The sequence below is a fragment of the Notamacropus eugenii genome, chromosome 3 (genome assembly GCF_028372415.1).
Source record: "Notamacropus eugenii isolate mMacEug1 chromosome 3, mMacEug1.pri_v2, whole genome shotgun sequence".
NCBI lineage: Eukaryota > Metazoa > Chordata > Mammalia > Diprotodontia > Macropodidae > Notamacropus > Notamacropus eugenii.
The window spans coordinates 12,911,911-12,932,882 of record NC_092874.1 but is presented as its reverse complement, the minus strand read 5'-3'; the positions used below and the strand labels follow the sequence as shown (position 1 = coordinate 12,932,882).

Genomic DNA, 20,972 nt, shown 5'->3' with positions numbered 1-20,972 from the left:
CCTGCAATGCTGAAAAATCATGAGACTTGTCCTAGGTCATACAGCTATTATTAGTTAAAGACTTGCACTGCCTAATCTTTCCAATCTTCCAAACATCTAGGTTAGCTCTGTATCCACTACCTTCCTGCTTCTCCATACATGCCTATTAAAAACAAACAAATCCAACCATGTTCGCTACATCACTAAATACAGTACTTCTCTCTTGCTTCCACCCAACAAACAGCTATGAAAGAAACAAATCAATGTCATTTTTGCCTTGGGCAAGAGGAGTAATTTAAAATGGCAGAAGATAAATCCTCGTAAGAAGAGGTTTAAAGAACATCAGTTGGCCTAGCTGTTGCCTACTAAAAATTGACCACAAAGCCAATTTTATTGACATAGCTAGCTCCTCTAGAAAGAAGGAATTGGAAAATGCAAACACAAATAGCTGTTTCATGCTAATTAAGTAGCTGATTAGACACATCTTTAAGCCTTGCACCCAATAGAATGGATGTTAAATGAATAAAAAGTTGCTTAATGAGCTATATATATAAGGTTGGGTAAATCTGACTGTATTCCGAGTTTTTTGAAGATTACAACTATTTATTGAAGATGTTTGCAAAAATTGGAACACATTTTGCCAAGCATTGCCCCCCCCCCCAAACTCTTAATTTTTAAACTCGTGAATTTTAGGGGAAATTTAATCCATATGTTTCTAACTTGTTTACACTTAACTCATCATAACATTGGTTTTAAAAGCGGTATGCACAATTTAAGAAGCCTTCTGGGGCTTATTAATGCTCCATCCTCCCCTGCCCCTACAAACAGGAAATCACATTTACCAAGGATGTATAAACTCCATCTTGAAAAGCACTTGTCTGGTCAGCAGATTAGGAAGAGAGGTTCAGTTGAGTTTCCAAACTTGGCAAGACAGATTCCCCTGAACCCCTGAGGGGAGGGTGGGAGTGGACGAAAATGTTTTAATAGAAAATTCCAAGTATATTGTGAGAGATTTTTCTCTTTCATTACAAACTTAGAACAGATGTTTCAATAAGCCACTGTTGACAACCAAACAGTGGATGAATTGCCATGACAGAAGCCCCCTTCTTCTTCATGCAGTATGCTGTCCTTACTGGCTTTTATCTTTTCCCTCTCTCCTTTCACTAGCCAAGAGAAAATCCTCCCTCTTGACTAGCTGTCCAGGTCAAGTGACGTCACTACTCTCCCACTGCAGACTCCCCCTCAAGCTAACCTACTGCAGACTGTTTTTCTAAACTTGCAAAATAATTAAAAGTGATAATAGGTATTTCAGGGGCAACAGGGAGGACTGAAAGGGATAGGCTAAGACAGTTGCTAATTACTCAAGGGTAAAGAGACTGACCCCTCTGTTATTTCTCTCATTCACTTACACGTTCTCAGAGACCTGTGGGAAGTAACTCATAAAAGTCTGAGAAGGGATGATTCACAGGGAGCAACGTAGGACAAAGAGATATCTGAGAGAAGGGAGGAAAGACAGGATCTTCATACCTGGCACCACATGGTAGATGGGAGAAATGGGGAAAGAAAAGCAGTGCACATTTTGATAAAGGGAGATTCAGAAACTAAGTTTGTAATGGGTAGCACCAAAAACTGTGTTGAAAAAGTATGAAAAAGGTAAATGCCACTGTGAGATTAGAAAATCAACCTTAACCAACAAGAACCACTAGTTCTATAATAAAACAAGATAATTTTAGGTTTTTCTCTGAAGAAGAAATTGTCACTTCTTGGCATAGTCGATAAAGGCATTATTGACTAAAGTAATAGATTTGGTTGATTGATTTCAAATGAGGTGACATGGTTTATATGCACTCAGTACAACTCACGAGACATTTACTTAGTCCTTATAATGTGCTGGGGGTGGGGAAACAAGAGGTTTCAAGAAGGAGAGAACCCTAACTAGAGGCATCAAGAAGCACCTTGGGCAGAGACAGTCCTTGAGCTGTGTCCATTACTTGCACTAGGGAGGCATCGGGGCTGCTGGGATAAAAATGATCCCAGATCTTGAGGAGTTTACAGAATGGTTGGAGTGATAAGACACATACACATACACAAGAAGAAAGAATATGATAAGGTCAAAATAATGTGAAGCAATGAGACAGAGAGCTCATTCTATACTAGGGGCCTAGGGAAGGCTTTGAGGAGGTAGAGATGTGGAGAGAGTGGATTCCAAGCCTAAGTAAATGCATGGAGACTGGAGAAAACAACACAAGATTGGAGGAAAGCCACTTTCTCTGTTCAGCAGAAACCCATGCTGCTTGAAGAATGGTAATTTTCATAAATTAATTCTGGGAAGGTAGATTGGAAATGGTTTGGGGAATACTTTTACTCTTAATTCTGGAAAGATAAATTAGAAATGGATTGGGGGAGAGTTTTACTCTTAATTGTGGAAAGGTACAGCAGAAATGAGTGGGGGAAGACTTTTACTCTGAGAATAAAGAGATTAGATTTTACCATATGGGCAACAGGGAGCCACTGAAAATTTCTCATCAGGAGAGCACCCCAGATATGTGCAGTAGGGAGATTTTAATTTGGCAGCTATGTGAAGGATAGATTATAGTAATGAGAGACTGGTGGCAGAGAGACCAGTAAGGAGGCTGTTGCCATAGCCCAGGAGTACAGGGAGGAGGCCCTGAGATAGGCCAGTAGTAATGTGAGTGGAGATGAAGGTGGAAGCAGATACATGCAGAATCCAGCAATCACATATTTGATTTGCATTGATTTCGTTTTTGAGTTCCAGGAGCACAAAGGGCAGTGGAAGGGAGCGAGTTCAAGGACAAGTAACCTGGCAGCCATCCTAGCGAATTTCACAGTTCACCGACTTCAGCAGACCATACTCTGGATGCCTGTAGATGCTCCGTAAGAAAATAAGGCAGTTACACAAAGACTGAATTTTTGAGCTGGAAGAAACCATTGAGGGCATCCCCCTTGTTTAACAAGTGACAAAACTGAAACTAAAAGTCTAAATGACTTTCCCAAAGTCATACAGTGTAGCTGGCGGCAGATTTGGGACTCGAACAGTCACTTGACTGCAGTTCAGTGATCTTGTCACTACATTCTGAGTCCCAATTTCAGTTTGGGTATTTCCTCTCACGTTGGTCATGCTAAAGGCAGAACCTAACCATATTAAAACCCCCTAAAGCAAGCTGATCTGTGAGCCTGGCTCTGACTTGGTGGTGGAAATCCTTGATTTTCTTGATGTGGACACAATTGCCACTGAGGCATATCAATGAGGTCAAGGATGCTCAATATCAGCATGTTAGAGCCTTTGATTGAAGGCTCAGCTCTAGTGCGTTTTGCTTTATCAAGTCTTTCTTGCTACCCCAGGCTGGAAGAATTCTATGTTTCCTTTCCTTTTCCTATAGAACTTTGGCTCTTTCCTATGCCCAATCGCTGCCCATCCCTTGGGTTATACTGATCGGGTTTTTGTTGTATCCCACTACTGCTTCAGTAGACTAGGGAATTCTCAGAGGGCAGAGACAGTTTTTGTCAGTGCCTGGATCCTAGTAATGGTAGTAATAATAGTGATAACTGTTATTTATATGAAATTTTCAGGTTTATAAAACACATTACGTTATTTTTATCAGTGCTTGTGAATGAATGAATGAGTCTACAATTCAGTGCCTCCTATGATCATTTAATCAGTCATGATATCTAATGATAACTGACTATCTGAATGGTGGACTCCAGGTAGAAGGAGGTCCTTGAACACTAAACAAAATTACATATTTTTTTACAGTAGGAAGATAGACTAAAATATTATAGCAAGGTTTTTCTACAAGGGTTGAAATGAAAAGGTATTCTGGTTAATACCATGTTAGTCAGAAAACTCAGTTAAGTGGAGCATGCCATTCCTTCAGCTTTCTGGGTAACTGAAATCTTTCCTGCCAAGCTTATGGAATCCATCATTCTCACCACATTGAGAGTTGAAAAAGTCCCTATATGTCAACATGTCCAATTACTCAGCATGGTTATAATAACATAATATAGTTAAAATTACTCAAAGGGGATGTAAGCCTATCATCAACATTATTGGGGAACTTTTCCTTCTTCTCCCCCCACCCTTGTTTCTTGTTATTCAAATCAAGGTGTCACAGCTGCATGCATTCATTACCTGGCTGACTTTCTGAGACATAACTGACACGCATAGAGCATTTTAAAGTTGGAAATGGGCTATCTCTCTGCAGTCATATAATAGTTTTACGAAATAAGCACTTCTGATAATACTATTCTCATTTTACAAATAAGGACACTGAGATTTAGAGAGGTCAGGTGATTTATGCCTGTTCATATGGCAAGTATCATATGACTTGGACCCATGTCTTCCTGAAACAGTCTAGCACTCTACCCGCTACTCCAAGCTTTCTTGTGCCTTCTTCAAACTAAACTGACCTCATTGAAATCACTCAAATATCTTCTTGGAGTTCATAGTCTAAAGTCCAAGGGCTAAAATTTCATGGAAGAAGTAACTTGATTAGGTTTCTAAAAAGCATACTAAGATTTAAAAGAGGTAAAAAGAAAAGGCACAAAGTTTGAATTGAGAAACTTCTATGGAGCCCAGGCTTTCAGTTAACCAAGATTCTCCTTCCTTTCTCTAGCTGACCTGGCTTAGTAATTATTTGAGTCCAAAGAAGATGCTACTCATCCCAAGGGATTCTATCTGGCTCTTTCTAAGTAGAAGCAAACACATGTAGTTTATTTGTAATTCAAACAGAACAAAAACAATATATAAAAATAGCTGGGATTCTCATCCTAACTTTTTGCTTAACCACACTATAGTGACTAATTTGTGTGCGTGTTTCTGTGTGCATACATACACTCCTCAGTAATTTCATGGGAATCACTGAAAGTTACATTTTAATTTCTGCATTTCTAAAATGCCTCCCTCCCTCTCTAATTTCTTTCCTTTCCTCCCCTCCCCTCCCCTCCCCTCTCCTCCCTTCCCCTCCCCTATCCCTTCCCTAACACAAAGGAGTTCTGTACTAGATAACTAGGGAGGCAGCCTGGTATATTGGACAAAGCATTGAATTTACAGTCAGAAAGACCTGGGTTAAATGATCTGTGTGACATTGGGCAAGTCCCTCAAATTCTTTGAAGTTCACTTTCTTCACCTGTAAAATGTTATGGCGGGACTTTCTAACCTCTCTGGTCCCTTCCAGCTCTCAATCTTGGATCTTCCAAACTTCAGTCACTTGCAGAAAGGTGGTATATTACCAGTGGCAATTCTAAACCCTTTCCCCCAAGACCCCAGGCCATGATGCTAATAATAACGATGTTGATAATAACAGCTAACATTTATATAGCACTTCGATATATGCAAAGCATTGGGCAGAAGAGCAGCCTGGATGGATGACTTAGACAGAGCTGGCTTGGGAGTCAGAAAGCTCTGGGCTCATCTTAGCTCTATCATCCTGAGTCATCAAGAAGCTCTGTGGCCAGACAGTATTCTAAGATTTTCAAACTGAGAGAACATGCTGATTTGCAATCATAGAAGAAATTTCCTCACTGGGAATTGCCCCTTCAATTGAAATTGCAGCTAGAAATTTGGAAACAAATTCAAAACTGAAATCTCCTTGAAACTTTACAGGAGCAGAAAATAGGTCATTATTTCCAACTGTAGATGGGAAAACTGAGGCTCAGAGAATGAGGTCACTTACTCATAGTCATACAACCAGGGTCAGAATCAAGATTATTATTATTTTTATTATACGAGATCCTAGAACATACAGCCAAGGACTGAAATTCCTTTAAAGTATTTAGCTATTACGAATTTCATGGGAGTTAATTTGCTTTAGAGACTAGCAGAATAATTTGAAAAAAAAACTTTTCAAAACTAAGGTACCTTGACAAATGTCAGTCACGAGGTATGCTGGTGAACTCCTTGAGGGCAGAATCTGTTTTGGAACCCTGGGTCTCGGCCCAGTGCCAGCCACTCCCAGACTCAGCAGGAAGAAATGAAGATAAACCTTGAGAATTTCTGCCTCTGAACTACTTGGAACACCTGGGTAGACCATATCGAACATGACTTTTAAATGGACTGGGTCTTGCTGTACTAGCTAAAATTACTCTTTCCTGGAAACCAGGTGTGCCATACCTCAAATTGCAATTAGATGAGAATAGCAGAGATGTGTATCTGTGTACATGCCAGGGCTGGTAAGAGAGTAAAACAGGAACCTGCTGAAGGATTTTGTAAAGCCCAGGCAGGTATTTTTAATTTGGAGATTAGCAAATGGGTTCGCCAAAAAGCTGATTGATCTTGGGTAGTCAGTCAATCAATACGCATTTATTAAGCACTTACTATGTGTCAGGTTCCATGAAGAAAAAGGTGAAAACATGGTCCTTGCCCTGTGGAACTCAGGTGTTAATGGAGGAGACAACTTACAACAAGACAACTTCTGCATAGAGGAGTTAGACACAGTGTCTATGGACAAATCAGTCATTTCCTGGGCTCTCCATGGCTATCTTGGCATCCCCTACTTTCCAGCAGCACCCGGTAGAATCTACTCCTCTTCCTGAATCATATTAGGGTTGGAAAGGACCTTAGAGGCCATCTAGGACAAACCTTTCATTTGACATATGAGAAACTGAGGCTGAGCTTGGTGATGAGACTTATCCAGGATCACCCAGGTGATTCTGGCCAGGGCACGATTCCAAGCCAAATCTCCTGAATGCAAATCCAGGCTTCTGGTCTCTGTCTGGACCAAGCTTCCTGTCTCCTCTCAAGGGCCCATTTAGACACATGTCTGCCTTAGGTTCCAAAACACCTTCTTTATGCCACCACTTTAAATTGAATTCACACTGAGTTTGAAATGTTTCCTGTGGTGTCTTGCTTTAATCATAAGTCAGTTATCAAGTCTTGGAAATATATTTGTTCCCGTTGGAAAAGGGGTGTGGGCAGGGGGAGATTTACAGACTACTTCAGTAAGGCCCTTGACTGTGCCAGATGGTAGAGGGTGGGGGTGGGGTGGGTAGGGAGGGGAGAGAACTCCTCTGGTTGGCTCTTTCCTCGTCAATATTAATTTTTACTTAACTTTATTTCCCAGAAAAGGGAAGAGATTCTTTGAAGTTCTAGAATGATGGCTGACATCAGAGTAGTTTCACTTTAAGAGGCGTTATGGGACTTTCTCTATTTCTGTTTATATGTGTTCTTGGGGCTTCCCCCCCATAGAACATACATGCTTTTGGAGGGCAGAAACCCTTATCACAGAGCCTGGTACATAGTCAGAGCCTGATCAATCCTTCTTTTCTTCCTTGTTTCTTCCTTCTTCTTTGTCTTTGTATCTCCAGTGCCCAGCACAGATAAGGCCCTCAATAAATACTTAGGAATAAATGGCTCTATTTAGTTCTACCCTTCCCTTTGTGGTCATCATTACCAGTGATCTCAGCCTCTCCTCTTGGGGTTATTGGCTCCTGTAGCCTTCCTGCCTCTACTAACAACGTGACCAATAGTAGAGATAGTTCCACAAAGCAGGGTGAAGAACGTGGGGTGGGAGGACAGGTTTGGGTCTGGAGGCAAAGGTTCCAACGTGAAGGAAGGAGGCATGTGGGAGCTGGGCCAGGGGAAGCCAAGCCTCAGACCTGAAATTTCATTGCCATCACCGAAAAGTGAGAAGATCAGTTTGTGAAAATGGAAAGAGCTCTTCGATTTGGAGTCAGGAGACTTGGGTTCAAATCCCAGCTCTGTTATCATGGCCCACTACCCAGATGGAAGTGTCTCTAGCAGTTCAGTAATGGAAAACAATAACAGAAACCAGGCAAAGAAAACACAAGCGTTCTAAGAGAAAAAGCTCAAAAAAGGACCATCCTTAGCGTTAGCAGAAGGCAGAACAAATTCAAGTTTTTCAATAATGGAAGATTTTGTTTGTGTTGTTGCCAAACGTATATATAAATAGTGGTCTCGTATTTGTAAACTATGCTACATGAAGCAATCAGCTTTGGCTTTTTAATCTGTGTAAACCAGCTCCTCTGGTTTATTTCTTCCTCCAATAGGAATGCAAACATCAGAGAGATCAGTCTGAAATTGTCCTTAAGATGAAAAATGCAGCATTCTTCTTTTGTTGAAGGCTGCCTATGGAAGCCCAGAGCCTATCAATTTGGAAAGAATGGCTGTGTGCATGTGTTTACACACACGTGTGCAGGTGGCAGAAATCATTCTCTACAGTTTACATGGATGAAAGGTCTTTTATCAGTTTCTTCCTCTTAAAATAATGAAACTTTGACTAAAGAAGAGTGAGGCTATCCATTCAGATACCATCTAATACTAAGGAATTTGGCCATTTCGACTAAGGGCCATCTGTCTTGCTGGTTTAAGAACAGAATAGAAAATCCTCAGACTGGCCTTGAAGGCTGTCCACAATCTGACTGTGACCTTCATGGCTGGCCTTACTTCATATCACCCTCTTCATTCCAATCTAACTGAACCATCAGCTATTACCCATCTCATCTCCAGCTTCCAGGGCTTTTCCAAGCAGTCTCCCATGACTGCAATGCACTCCATCCTCATTTCTGCCCTGTAGAATCCCTAGCTTCCTTCAAGGCCAACTTCACAGCCCCTCCCACAGAAGGTCTTTCCTCCCCACCCACTCCCAGTGTCCTCTCTCTTTCTCCTCTTTCTCTCAAAATCCCATCATACACACTTTCATATACTTTGCATTGGATTCTGTGTGGGTGCTTGGGTTTCCTACAGTAAGATGCTGGCTCATTGAGGATGGCGGCCATTCCCTCTTTGTACCCCCAGCACCCAGCCCAGTGCCTTGTCCATAGTAAATGTTTCACACGTGACTGTTCAAGTGAACAAAAATAAAAACACATCATTCTTCTTTTCATCTTTTTACTCCTCTTAAAATGAGTGTGCTGCTGATGAGCAGGGGAGGGTGGCCAGTTCAGAGTCCCATACATTTAAAGAAATGTCTTTTTAATTGAACTGGACTGGATGAAGCTCATCTTAAATTGAGGCTATCAAGACTCTCCAAGCAAATCCTGAGTTAAGCTTTTCTCAAGATAAACAAGTGTCTGGCTTCCCTCACATCTCACCTAACGTCTCACATTCTGCAGTCCCCCTCAAGGTCAGCGTCTTCCCTCTGCTCAGGAGCTCCAGTTGATTTTGTCTGTAGCTTGTCCCAACATGATCATTTGCAGATTGTCTCCCCTCATCAGACTATGAGTGCCTGGAGGGCATGGACCATCTTTTACCTTTCTTTCTATCCCAGGGCTCAGCACAGTCCCTGGCACTTAGGGGAGACTTAATGATAGCTAAATTGGCTTTGTTTGGCTGACATGTGGATTTAATGATAGTTAAGTTGGCTGACAATACACTAAATACTACTTTACTCACTGCGGGATGCTGTACCATAACTTAAATAGGAAAAAAAGGTTCACCTTCTAAGGATTCAGAACATTTTTGGAGGTGGTTGCGTTGCTTAGTCAAGGGAGTTCTTTAAAAACATATTAGGTATAACTGATTTTTTTAAGGAGATGCCAGAGCTTCTTCTCTACAAATAATTCACTCCTTCTTTGTGAGTGGGGTCTGTCTTTTGCCTTTTTGTCTCTTCCGAGTTTTGACTAATTAATGCCTCACACATTTGCTTAATAAAGCCTTGTTGAATGACTGACAGAATTAAGGTGACTGAATATTTCAGTTCACTTCTCACATCAATGGCATTTGAAAGATGTGTCTCCCAAGGAGCTGCAGATGCTCTCAGGACATACAAGATGTCATCTTAAGGATCCTGCCTGAAATCTTCCCAGAAGCCCATGTGACTGCAGATTTAAAATTTGGTGGAGGCCCCTCCCCCTACCTCACCCCCATCCTCATCCCTTCTGAGGGTTCACTTTGCTTTCTCTGGCCACTGGGAGAAATACCTTAACTCCACCGTTGCAACGGGCCAGAGCTTGTATTGCATTCTTTGGTACATCCCCAGCACACAAATAGGTACCGAATAATTACCTGTTGAATGAATGGATCCCTAGTGTTGGACATCTGCACTTTGTTTGGGGAAGCTCTGCAGTCCGAAGAACATTGATTTGGGAATTAGAGGACCTTGGTTGAGTGACCTGTGTGACTGTAGACAAGCCATTAACTCTCCTGTGTCTCGGTTTCCTCATCTATAAAATGAAGCATTAGCCTAGATCCCAGAGCTGGAGCTGGGAGGGACTTTTGAGGCTATCTAGCCCAATTGCCCCATTTTACAGATGAAGAAACCAAGGCCCAAAGTTGTCTAGAGACACACAGTTAGTATCTAAGATAAGACTTAAACCCAAGTCAGATACAGGGACCAGTGCTATACTGCTGCTTGACAATTCATTCTAGCTTTAAACCTATGATGCTATAACATTAACTAGACATAAATACAGGTTAAATAAAGGGATGGATTCAGTGATGTCATCAAAGCCTCCACAGAAGAATAGAGCATTTGCTTTGGATTAAATGTAAGGAAGGTCAAAGCCAAATTATCCAGGGCAAGAAAAATGACATCCAGTGCATCTCCCCAGATAGAACACAATCTCATGTAAGGTAGGGACAGTCTCTGTTTGTCGGCCTGGACATGGCAGATGTCTAATAAATCTTTGTTGATTGGTTGATGGCTCGGCTTATGATAAAGTAAATAGAGAAAAGTTACTGACAGGTAAGAAAGTAACAATAATTAAATTGAGTGGGTTGGTCTAAGACACGTGCACCCTGTAGAAAAGCGAGGGGAAGATACTCTCAAATATATCTTAATGACTGATTTTACTCTGAAACTCTAAGTGTGATTTGTATTCTCTAAATGTTCAAATCAAGTTTACAAGTAAACAACCAGTTAATTTCAGAAAGATTGTACATGAAAATTAAAATTTTTCTTATCAAAAATTATACAGACTTACTGGTCAGGTCAGTTGACTGAAGAGTTAATAACCAGAAGACAGGAAAATTCAGGGGTCAATGCTCAGATTCAAAGGTATTCATGCATAACACTAGTTCTGGTGTCACTGCTAAGATTCTAACTCATTCTTGTGAAATAGTCATTACCCAGATGTCAATGCAATGAACTCAGAGATGTGATACTTTCCACATTTTCTATACCTAGAATTAATCTTTACTGGAAATGACTGATATCCTGGAGTTTGAACCCAGAGATATGATTCACAGGAGTCTGTGTGATTCATACCTTGCTCTGAACTCAAGAGCTAATTCAAATGTGAAACACCTCTTAATTTCAAAATATCTCCCATAAGAAGGGAGGTAAAGGTACAGAGTGTTCAGATAATAACACTCTCCACTAAAACCCTTCCTATTCCACTGCAGAAGGGAGTACATTGGGCTCAGCACTGATTTTCATTACTTGGCCAAGCCTGGAGAAGAAGAGATCCTCCCAAACAGCCCTGATTTATTTACATAAAGGCGGATTCCTCTCTCTTTTAACAAATGCAAGTGATCCATTATATAAATTATACCCTGTTTTTCATTACATGCATGAGTCAGCTGCTAATGATTCCCTAAGACACTTGACTCTATATTTTACAAATCACCATTAAGAGAAGTCATTATTCCTTAGGTCCTATCTCATTACATTTCCTGGCCTAGCCTCTGTTTGGGTCACTTCCATGTAGAAGAACAGCTGAACTGCCCACGCTTGAGACTTCAGCCAAAGAACATAGATGAATCATGGAAGAATGGGCCCTTACCATGCTTGTGGACTTAATGTAGACGTTGTCTTTTAGGTGGCATTTTCCATCATTTGGCACCACGATCCCTGCAAGTTTGCTATCAAGGGCAAGGTGAGAAGTCTGATCTGTCATCACAAGAAGTAATCTTTTAGCTTCCTTGCGCCAACCAATATGACTCTAAAGTAAAAATAAACATACAATCAGATCTGAGGAAACCACTTAGGATCTGCACTAAGAGCCTTAGTTTTGTATATACCTAATTAATGATTATGGGTCATGAGAATTACTGAGTGGGTGATGAGATCAGGAATCATTGTTACTTCATCCTAGCATTTATATTTCATTTTATATTTCCTTTCCAAATCTTGTTTATTTTATAATGAATTCAATAGTTGGGTTTCATGATAGAAAATGGCTGGCTTCTCTTTAATATTGCAAATTACCCTTTTGAAAAGGGTATACACACTCAGGATTGCATTTTGAGAAACGCTTTGGAGGATGAAAACAATATATGCATTCATTGGGACTGAGGTCCTAATCCTTTCCCTACATAAAACCCCCATATATCCACTGGGGCTGAGGTTCTCATCCCGTGCTGTCTCTGGAGATCAGTAGACCAGAAGCACCTCAAGAGCAGAAAATCATTTTCTTTTTTGTCATTGTATCCCCAACACCAAATATAAAACCTAATGGGCAGTTAACAAATACTTATTGATGATTGCTTGTTCCCAGCGTAGAGTTGGAAATCCTATTCTTGAGTTCTGGCTCTAACCATTTCTATTCTATAACCATGAATGACGTACTTGTTTGATTTATTGAATCCCATTTTTCTCATCTGTAAAGTAGGGACAATAACATTTGTAAAACCAATAGTGCAATGTTGATGTGAGGACAGTGGTTTAAATAGCGTGATACACTATGTAAAAGTGAGTCACTTTCAATGACTCTTAAAAAGCCACCCTTGGTAACCTATGGCAACCCTCCTGGAAGGGCAAGTTAGCACACATCTGGATGAGTTAGGATCCCTAAGTTCTTGAAACCTGAGTGCAATCTAATGAGCAAAAGACAAATGACTATTTGTTGGTAATATTGAAGAAAGATATTTTTTTTCAGTTATGGAGTAGATTAAATGGTTTTAAGGGTCCCTCCTAACTGAATTTCTGTGATTCTCATCTCTCTAGTCCCAGCTATTTTTCTTAAATCCATATAAGAAAGACCTTCTTCAGGAGTCCAGAATTCCCACCTCTGGCAAAGTCCTTAGGAGACTATGTATGTGTTAAGTAACCCATATAGAAAGTCATTCTATTTTGTCTTACCTCTTATAACACTTTTCTTCCCTCTTCCCTAAACAACCCAACCCATATCCCAAATAGAAAGTACTAAGTTACTCAGGGGAGATGGTAAGGAAGCACATAGGAATAGGATCTGGTACCGACTGTCATAATTTACTGCTTATGTGACATGGCAGCTCCCTCATGGATATATAGTAGGGGGATTGGTCCATGAGGCCTGTCTTCAGAGCATGTACAATATTCCCCGCTGGTTTCAAACCAACACTCAAACTTGGGAAAGCCAGTCACTGGCCTTGGTGCTATGTAGTGATGTGGAGTTTTCTCATTGGTTTCAAGGGGACAAATGAGAGACTCACAACTGAGTTATAATATAAAAGGAACTCCATATCCCTAGCATCTTTCTGTCTTTAAGTCTCCCCTGGCATCTTTCAAGTGAAGACTGGCTGTGGCCCACCAGGTAGGGAGGGCAGCTTTGGCTGTGCCTTCACTTCTCATCTAGCTGCCATGAGTCCCTGAGTGTACTGTGCCTGTTTTGCCATCTTTAGTCTCCTGATCTTACATTACTGCACATTCAGAGACAAGTAGATGACCTTAGAAGCTTCCAATGTTCAGAGGGAACATCAGAGGTCCAGGACCTGGAGCAGAGCCAGCCATACCCACAGTGGTCAAATTCAGTGGGGAGTCCTGAGGAGGGATCTCACACCTCACAATGAATCATCCTGACATCTGAAATATTGTGTCCCCAAAATAAGGGAGCCTCTTGTCCCTTAGTTAGGATACACCTAGAAGTAAATGTGAAGGGGACTCCACTAGGAGCTAACACGAGGTAACCCTTGGCTACATGGATTCTCAACATGTGTGTCCCAAGATGTTTGTTAGAAGTTTGAGTTCACTCCTCCTGGGGACTTTCTGTATGTATAGGAAGGATAAGATGCCCCACATGGGGCAAACTTAGGAGTTGAAATCCAGTCTCTTCAGGGACTTTTTGTGTGCAGGTGGTGGCAGTGTGCCCTGCTCTTGTTTGGTGAGAAATGTTTTTGTGGGTCCACTCTCAGAATAGTTAGGCACTAAGAACCCAGATTAGGAGACAGACAGCCTGGGCTTGAATCCCAGCCCTGTGTGACCTTGGGCAACCACCCAATCCTTGGTTTCTGTATCTGTAAAGGAGGGGGTTGGATTTAATGACTTCTTATGTCACTTTCATCAATAAATCTAAGGACTTATCTGTTGTTCTTATTGTAGTTATACAGTCATTTGAATTGTGGGTTTCCTGACTTTAGACCTGGCACTCTATCCACTGCACCACCAGTAAATATATTTGTATCTGGTTTATTAGTTTTGTGGGATATTAACTGATAATTGGAATTATAGAGCTCATTGGATGGAGGCTTGCTAGAGATAACATTAGAAGCCCTCAGTACCCTTAAAACTCTGAGGAGAAGAGTAGTCAGCCACCTTCTGGAGAATCAACCTGAAAGTTGGCAGAGTGAGCTAAGAGGCAACAACCAAAGACTACAATGGAGGGTTGAATTAGATAACAAAGTTCTCTTCCAGGATATTGAGTATAATTTTTTTATCCTAAATGCATTTTAATTAATTTCCATTTCATTAGTCTTTGAGTCTATCAACCCCTTATTAATTATGAATTCACACCTTCCACTTTTGGCTCAAGGGGAAAATTATCCTAAAATCCACCTGACCTTTGAGAATTCTGCCATCACTGATTATTCGGGCATCTTTTTACCTGGCAAACAGCTGCCTGGAGCATGGCATCGAAACCTCCTTCAGGTGTATCGATATTCCCTGAGATTTTCTGTCTGTCAACTGCTCGTTCAAACTCCGTGATGTTTTCTGTCAGAGAGAGCACGTGGATGTAGCCATGAGGTGGCATACAATCTAAATTGTAATCACTGCATGGGGAAACAAAACATGGGGGTTAGTTTCTGCTTTGCTTTCAAAATAAATAATCTTTGAGTAACAACTATGGGCATGAAGTAGTAGACAATGCCAATTTTCCATTAATTACATTTTGAAAAAAGAAAACCTGCATTGGAAAGGACAGAAACAGAATGGAAAACAACATTGTTGAATATTGCAGTTCAGAAATAAACATCCATTGGGGGAAAAACAGAGAGATATTGAAACTCTCTAAATTATAAGAGCAGTGACAATTTCTCAGGGCCAAATGATAATCATTCAATTAAAGCAACTTCATGAAGTCTGGCAAAGATTTCTTTGCCAATAGGTGCAAGATTTTCTTGGTTCAGCCACTACCCCCGTTGATGGGGGTCCCAGTCCCTGATTGCCCTAGGACAGGGTCTTCATGAGTTGGATGTCTATGCATGAAAGTCAGGATGAGAATGTGTGTGTGTGTGTGTGTGTGTGTGTGTGTGTGTGTGTGAGTGTATGATCTGTTTATAACAGGAATTCTTGGGGACTGTAAATTTTTAAAAAATATATTTTGAGAACTATATTTTAACATGATTTTACCTTTTGTAAATCTACATTAAAAGTGATTCATTTAAAAACATTATTCTAAGAAGGAGTCCACAGGTGTCACTAGACGGCTAAAGTCAGAGGGCCATCATGACAGGCCTGGAGTCAGGAAGCCTCATCCTCCTGAGGTCAAATTTGGCCTCAGACACTGACTAGCTGTGTGGCCCGAGGCAAATCACTTAACCCTGTCTGTCTCAGTTTCCTCATCTGTAAAATGAACTGGAGAAAGTAACGGTAAACCACTCCATTATTTTTGCCAAGAAAATCCTAAATGGGGTCATGAAGAGCTGCACATGATTGAGAAATGACTGAACAACTCCTGTATGATTATCTATTTATGACTAAATATGACTATTACATTTCTGTTTATGTGGACAACTCACATAGTACACACATGTACACATATACATGCATGCAGGAGTATGTACACATATATAATATAATTGTGCACATGTGCATACATACATATTCACTAACATGGAGATGGCTTGCAAAAACATGCACACACAATATGTCTGTATACATACACATGTGGTCTGTTTTAGACGCATATGCATATTCACATATACATATATACATGCATGTATATGTTCATAATCCATCTATATGAATATATGTATAAGAGTATAGACATATACACACATGAATCTATGCAACAACAAATAGATGCATATGTGTGTGCATAAAATATTTATCTATGATATTAAATATAGATATAATTATAGATCAGGGGTTCTTAACCATCTTTGGGTATCATGCTTCTCTGACTGCCAGTTTGTTGAAGCCTTCTTAAAATAATGTTTTTATAAGTATAACACTTTAAGAATAGATTTACAAAGGAAACAAATTGTAGTGAAATCTCTCTCTCTCTCTCTCTCTCTCTCTCTCTCTCTCTCTCTCACTACCCATCTACCCATCTATCTGTTTACAGACTCCAGGTTAGGAACTCTTGTCACAGATTGGTTATATGCATTTGAGGCAAATGAAGCTTAAGTGACTTGCTTAGGGTTCCAGCACTAGGAAGACAGGTAGGGTTTGAATCTAGGGTCTTCCTACTTTCAAAGCTAGCCTTCCACCCCCTGTGTCTATTTCTCTGTCTCTGTGTTTCTCCCCTGTCTCTCCCTTCTCCTCCTCTCTCCTCCCTTCCCTCTCCATCTCTCTGTCTCTCTCCAACTTTTTCTACCCTTCCCCCCTCATCCTCCCTCTGCCTCTCTTCTTAACCACGTTACTGTTGACCCCGAAGGTTAGTATCCAACAACAGCATTCTCCACTAAGAATTCTAAATCTTTCATTCATAAATAGTTTTGAAAAGAGAAAAGCAGCAGCAACAAAAGCGACATCACCAACATCACCAGTTTCCCGCAGAGCACCTGAAACGCCCCCACATCCACCTGCTTTGATGACACCACCCCTCTCCAGCAACATGCGACTCAACCATGTCCCGGGTACCTGCATTGATTGTGGATTCTGCCAGGGTGGATGCTAATATAGGGAGACACTGTTTTATCAACGTAGGATCCAAATCCGAGTCGAAAGTCATGGGAAAAAGATGCCATTTTCTGGGATAAGTCATTTCCAACAGAGTTTAGTTTTTCAATATTATTGTGCATGGAGGCTGAGACATCAACGAGATAATAAAGATCCACAGGGTATTTCTGTAAAGGGTGGACTTTCATCATAAAGCTAGCTTCAGCTCCTAATTGAAGGGAAAAATACATATGTTAATTTAATCTCTTTTTCAACATATGATGAATTATTGGGGAAGACTGTTAAGCAGAGAGCATCGATTCTTAAATTTAAGTATTTCTGATAGCTTCATGAGGTTTGCTTGTTCAAAAAATAAATTATGATGTCACTTAAAGAAGTTGGTAAAAATGTTGCCAGTGTAAACACATTAGGCAAATGCCCAACTCCCTGGTCTTCAGAATGGATTCTTCTACATCACCTATGAAAAGTATTGAATGGGAACTCCCATTGGCTTCTAGGAGATGATGGTATGTTAGGTAATGTCCAGGTGTGAAGGCAGAGTCAGCTTTCTGTAGAGCAGGAACTTGTGGCTGACTTAGGTTGCCATTCCTGGGGTACCAGGAAAGTTTCTCTACTCAAACACATCTCTGTTGGCCTAGGCTTGTGGTATCATAGAGAATTCACTCTTCTACATTACTAAAACACAAGTTTGATCATGTTGCTCTCCTTTTCAGAAATCATCAGGGGCTCCCTGTTGTATTTAGGACAAAATAACTCCTCTGCTTGGAAGTTCAAGCCATTTGCAATGGGATTCCCTCTAATTTTCCAGATTTCTGGAACATCACTTCCCATCATTCACTCTCTGTTCCATCCAAACTGGCTGACTTACTTCTCCTTGATCTCAGCCATCTATCTTCTAGCCAGCATAAAGCTTAAAATTCCACCATTAGAGAGTCTTTGCTTTGGGCTATTTGAACATACTTTGTCTAGTCAGTGAATACTTTTTGAGTGCCTAAGAAGCAGCAGTTAGGTGACACAATGTATGGGGTATTAAACTTGGAGTCAAGAAGACTTGAGTTCAAATTCAGCCTCAGACATTTGCTAGCCGTGTGACCCTTGGCTGGTCACTTAACCCTGTTTGCCTCAGTTCCTTATCTATAAAATGAGTGGGAAAAGGAAATGGCAAAACACTCTAGTATCTTTGTCAGGAAAACCCCAAATAGGGCCACGAAGAATGGGACATGATGGAAATGACTGAACAACAATGATATCATGAAACTATGAATCACCAGTCTACCTGGTTATAGGACATTCTTGTCTGTTCATTAAGGAATCCCCTAATGACATCTACAGAGTAATGCTTCATAAGTCTTTCTCATCATTGTTGTTGCTACTTTGACTTTGTATCCTCAAACTCTCTAGGACTTGTAGAGAAAGGGCCAACTTGTATTGATATAAGGAATTTTCTCACCTGGGAATGTCATATAGCAATGAACTGTATAACCAGTTCAATTCCTATCCATATCCCTCATTTCTATTCATGGTTCCTGAAACAAAATAGGTGCTTAATAAATACTTCTCAACTGAGTGATTAAAAAAATATCATGATTCATTAAACTTCTGCTCTGATCCTTCTAACCTTGAAAACTACAAGTTCCAGGTGATAGCAGCCCCAAAATGCCCTTTGGCTTCCCCTCGGCTATACATGGAAATGGCTAGTTGGGGCTATAGGATGAATGAATGGCTTGATCTAAATCATCAGTGTTTCCTAGAAATGACTGCCAAGGACCTCTCAGTTCTAAGGCTTCAATCCTTTGTCACAGTTAGCTCTGTCCCAAAGTGAAATGGGAATGCTTCCTGGAGTCTTCGAGAAGATGTCTGATGACCTCTCATCTTGTATGCTTCAAAGAGGATGCCTGTTCACATCTAGGCAGAAATAGATGGCATTGAGATTGGTTCCTCCCAGCTCTAAGACCCTGACCACTGAACATTTTACTTCCACACAATCACGATCCAGGAATTTCAACCAGATATTTAGATGAAAATTTTCTCAAGCTAGCTTGCTCCTTTGTCTCTATAAAGCAATTAATTTCAGCTACTTTCAGAGCTGGGCTTTTCTGGGTTGCTTATTGACTGAAGGGGGTTGAGGGATCAGGTAGAAAGGTGTATTCAATGACTTTCTGGTCCCTTTATCAGTCACAGGAAGAGCACATGGATCTAGAGATGCTTAGTTTGTTTCCTCTTCATAGAATGTTTCCAAGTTGCATGGACTTGATTCTTCTAATGACCATTTGGTTCTATTTCTGAAGTCAAGATGAACTCCATTATGTGTTCATATGTATATGTGTATGTGTCTCCTTAAGGTTATTCAGTTCTCATGGGTCTTGGACAGGATATTTTTCTTGTTTCTTGAACTCTGAGTGACATTATTACAACATTAGAATCCTAGGAAAATATAATCAAGTCAATAGACATTTGTTAAATGTCTCCTATGAGCACGTAATCATGCTAGGCAATGGTGGTACCATTTGGGAGTTGGGAGAGAGTAATAGGAACAATTCTAAAACATTAAATTTGGATCCAGAATACTCACTCCAAAGGTGTCCCTTTCCTTAGATAAAACCTTTGAGATATCCCAAGCTGAATCACAGAATCTCAGAGTTCTAGGGATCCCCAAATCACCTTACCCAACCTCTGTACTTGGCCAAGAATTTTACCTACATTAGATTTGAGACGTGGCTCAGAGTCCTAAGGGGAAGGGGCCCACTGCCCTGTGAGGCAGCTCGTTAGGCTTGTGGTTCAATTTTTGTGAGAGATCCTCTTAAAAGTCATGGCAACTGATGTAATGTCTGATGCACATTTTCCATCATTGGTGGAGTTCTTCATGTAAACAACAATTAAGTAATTAATTCTAAGTTTGAGTATATTTGATCCATGATATTCTAAAAATATTCTAGCAGGAATAGATGTAAAGTTGCATGACTGGTAAAACTGAAGGGAAAAGCCCACTGTCATCTATCCTTTAGCCACATTCTAATCTATTTCATTCCTTCTTATTTAAAAATACTATGGTTTGATGGGAAGAAAACATTGAGTCTGGAAGCAGAAGACCTAGATATGAATCCTAGCTCTACTATTTTCAATTTATATGGTCCTGGGCAAACAATTTCACATTTTCTAGTCTCAGTTTTCTCCATTGCAAAGAAGGGTGCTGGTGTTAAATTCTATGACCTCTAATCTAAGCTAGTCTAAGATCTAACTCTAACTCTGTGATTCAGATGTATATAGATAACTTTTGAAACAACTACCAGAACAGCAGTATTTGAGAGAGAGGCATGAAAGAATGTCAGAAAGGAGAGCCCATGCAAGTCAGTGTTCTCTAAGGGTCATAGACTGAGAGTTTGAAAAGCTATTAGACGTAACCAGACTGCCCAAGGGGAGCATGTTACACGAAAGGTGAAGAATTCCTGATTTAGTTGGGTGTGTTGGTGCATCCCTGTGATCTTGGCTTCTGGGGAGGTTGAGGATGGTGGATTGTTTAAGCTAGGGAGTTCTGAGCTGCAATAGGGATATCAGTTGGGTGTCCAGAGCAAATTCGGCACCAATATGATAAGCCCTGGGGGATAAAAGTACACTAAGCTGCCTAAAGAAAGGAATGAGCCACCCCAGGTTAGAAAGAATAGAGCAAGTTAAAGTTTCTGTGCTGATTAGCAGTAATATTGGACCCATGAGTAGTAGCTTCACTTCTACCCTGGATGAGATAAAGACACTCAACCAAAAAGAAAATTCCATTCTATTCAAATTCTACAGATGAAGAGACTGAGGACTAGATAGTTTAATTGGCTTGTCTAAGGTCACATGTGAAGGGAAGGTGAGGCTCTGCTTTAATGAGCAGGAGTATGCCAAAGCCACATGTAACTAATGAAGGAAAAGAAAGGGGACCAGGATGGTGAAAGGTCTCAAATTTATATCCCATTTGAAAGAGATATTTAGTAAGGAAAAATGAAGACTTGCGGGAAGCATGATAGCTGAAGGGCTGTCACTGGAAAGGTGACC

At 40.6% G+C, this 20,972-nt stretch overlaps 1 protein-coding gene across 7 annotated transcripts in view; it reads right to left on the bottom strand.

Annotated features, from left to right (window-relative positions):
• Positions 1–20,972, bottom strand: part of ITGB8 (integrin subunit beta 8) — a 114,526-nt gene that overhangs the window by 40,740 nt on the left and 52,814 nt on the right. For all 7 annotated transcript variants that reach the window (XM_072650875.1, XM_072650869.1, XM_072650872.1 and 4 more), the window contains exons 4-6: positions 16,899–17,145; positions 14,698–14,863; positions 11,680–11,838 (exon numbers count right to left, since the gene is read on the bottom strand). In XM_072650875.1, the coding sequence (XP_072506976.1) occupies positions 11,680–11,838; positions 14,698–14,863; positions 16,899–17,145 (572 nt within the window). The remainder of the gene's footprint in view (positions 1–11,679; positions 11,839–14,697; positions 14,864–16,898; positions 17,146–20,972) is intronic.